The sequence below is a fragment of the Penaeus japonicus genome, unplaced genomic scaffold (genome assembly GCF_977035675.1).
Source record: "Penaeus japonicus unplaced genomic scaffold, GWHDUDI00000001_assembly GWHDUDI00000042, whole genome shotgun sequence".
NCBI lineage: Eukaryota > Metazoa > Arthropoda > Malacostraca > Decapoda > Penaeidae > Penaeus > Penaeus japonicus.
In genome coordinates this window covers 20,924,862-20,927,361 of record NW_028234444.1, presented here as the reverse complement: position 1 = coordinate 20,927,361, position 2,500 = coordinate 20,924,862, and the positions used below count along the sequence as shown (strand labels likewise).

At 41.5% G+C, this 2,500-nt stretch overlaps 1 protein-coding gene across 2 annotated transcripts in view; it reads left to right on the top strand.

The window, feature by feature from the left end:
• Positions 1 to 2,500, top strand: part of LOC122259754 (DNA repair protein XRCC1) — a gene marked incomplete at its 5' end in the record, with an annotated part of 15,669 nt that overhangs the window by 13,160 nt on the left and 9 nt on the right. For both annotated transcript variants that reach the window (XM_086534939.1, XM_086534938.1), the window contains 1 exon segment: positions 735 to 2,500. This exon segment is cut by the window's right edge and continues 9 nt beyond it. In XM_086534939.1, the coding sequence (XP_086391065.1) occupies positions 735 to 848 (114 nt within the window).

Sequence of the window (2,500 nt, the reverse complement as noted above, 5' to 3'; positions counted from 1 at the left end):
TTCTTAAGTATGAATCCTGATTCACTTCATACACCTCAAGCCTTCGGTTAGCAAACACAGCTGCTGGAAAAGTTGGAGTTTTGAGGTGGAAACGAACACAGGAAACAGGACGCGTCAGGTCAAAACAGACTGCTAATGATATAGCATTGAATTAAGTTGAAATATATAATCAATGTCTTAGGTCACATAATGTTCAATACCAGTGCCTTACACTCTCTCTCTCTCTCTCTCTCTCTCTCTCTCTCTCTCTCTCTCTCTCTCTCTCTCTCTCTCTCTCTCTCTCTCTCTCTCTCTCTCTCTCTCTCTCTCTCTCTCTCTCTCTCTCTCTCTCTCTCTCTCGTGCCAAGTGGAGTTGACAATTGCTGGCATCTAGTGGTTACAAGAGAACAAAACAGCAGAGCCTACCTAATAATACCAGATGTATTTGGAGTCGTTTCACTTATTTTAACTCATCCAGGCTAACTCAACCTGACTCATCAAGATTTATTCTAATTCATCAAGACTCATCCCAACTCATCAAGATTTATTCCAACTAACCCAGACTGACCCTGACTCACCAAGTCCTCTCCCCCCCCCCCCCCCCCTCTTTACCTGTAAACTTGGCAGTTGTACTGATTGATACCGGACTGACCCTGATAGTGACTGACTCACCAATTTTTATTCCGTGTCATCCAGATGTATGTATTTTGACCCGATTGGACTCACCGTTCGCTTCGACTCTTTCCTCACCACAGGCACTGGAGGAGAACACGAGCCTGCAGTTTGTGAAGCCGGCGTGGATATGGAAGTGCAGCGACAAGCAGAAATTGACTCCACACCAGCCGTTCCTAGTTGTGCCCAGCGAGTAAGAGAGGGAGGAGGAGGAGGAGGAGCAGCAGCAGCAGCAGCAGCAGCAGCAGCAGCAGCAGGAGGAGGAGGGGAGGGGGCATCATAAATAGCAAGGGTGTGAGAGAGGGTAGAGGAGGGGGGAGAAGGGGAGGGTGTGGAGGGGGCATCATAAATAGCAAGGGAGTGAGAGAAGATAGAAGGAAGTTGGGCCTGATAGGTAGCCAGAGAGTGAGGGAGGGGGGAAAGGGCAAGATAGAGAGTGAGAGAGGCGGGAGGGATGGGGGAAGGATAGATAGTCAGGGAATAAGAGAAGGGGATGGGAGAAGGGAGGGGCATGAGGAATACCCAAGGAGTGAGGGAGGGGGAGGGAGCAGGGAGGCCAGATAGAGAGAGAGAGAAAGAGACGGAGGAAGAGTGGGCATTACATATACCCATGGAGTGAGAGAGGGGGGGGTTGGGCATGACAGAGGTCCAGGCAATGAGTATGAGTAGGGGGGAAGGGAGTGGAGGGATGTGCCCTCCAACTCACTCCTTTGAATTTGTTCTGTTTTCTCTCTCACTCTCACTCGCACACGCACACGCACACATACACTAACACAAACACACTACCCCCTCCCTTCCCCTCCCCTCCCCTCCCCCTGCCACACACTCAATTAATGAAAGTGTAAAACTAAAGTACAACTCTCCATTTTATGAAATGTGTCTTTCTATACCTCAAATAAACCAAGAAATCATTCTATGTTTCCTTACTTTGAAAAGAAAAAGAAGTAAGATAATGAGAAAATCATGAAGAGTGAATTGTGATAGAAATATGAGAGAAAAGAAAGGAATATTATAGGTAAAAAAAGGGTGACAGAGAGAACTGAGAAAATGAGAAAATTAAGGAAATTATTCTAAAAATTATGATAATGATTATACATATTTATATAAATATATATGCATATGGGTGTATGTATGTATGTATGTATATATGCATGTATATATATTTATTTATTTATATATATTTATATATATATTTATATATGCATATGGGTGTATGTATGTATGTATGTATATATGCATGTATATATATTTATTTATTTATATATATATTTACGTGTATGTACATAAATACATATATGTACATTTATGCATATACATATATATACATATATACAGATACATACATATAGATGTACGTCTGAATGTAAGAGTATGTATTGCAGAAATTCCCAGACTCTGTTACTCGATTGTTCGGGAATTCCTCAATCAGTAATTTAATCTCTTTGAGTGTAGGGGATTTTAGTCGGACCAGATATTTTTGCACAGAGCTATTCGTAGGGGATGAAAGGGGCTAGTTACTTTGTATAAAAAAAAAGGATAGTACAGTATTAATACACCGCGGGAAAATCTTTATTGGACGAGTCATAAGTCTGAGTTTGCACGTATGTGACAATTTTGTTTTCTGCGTTTGATGTATTTTGCAAGTACGTTCTCTCTTGTTGATTCTGTTTGCTTCCCCTTGCCCCTTGCCTCTCTCACGATGAATGTATTTATTTTTGTCTCGTTCTTCTGAATTTTTGTATTTTTACTTTGAGTTCTTATTATTTCATCCTTTTTGTAACTTTTTATACAATTAAGTGCAGGTATTGTAGAGAGAGGTAGCTTTGTGTGTGAGTACAAGTATATATAT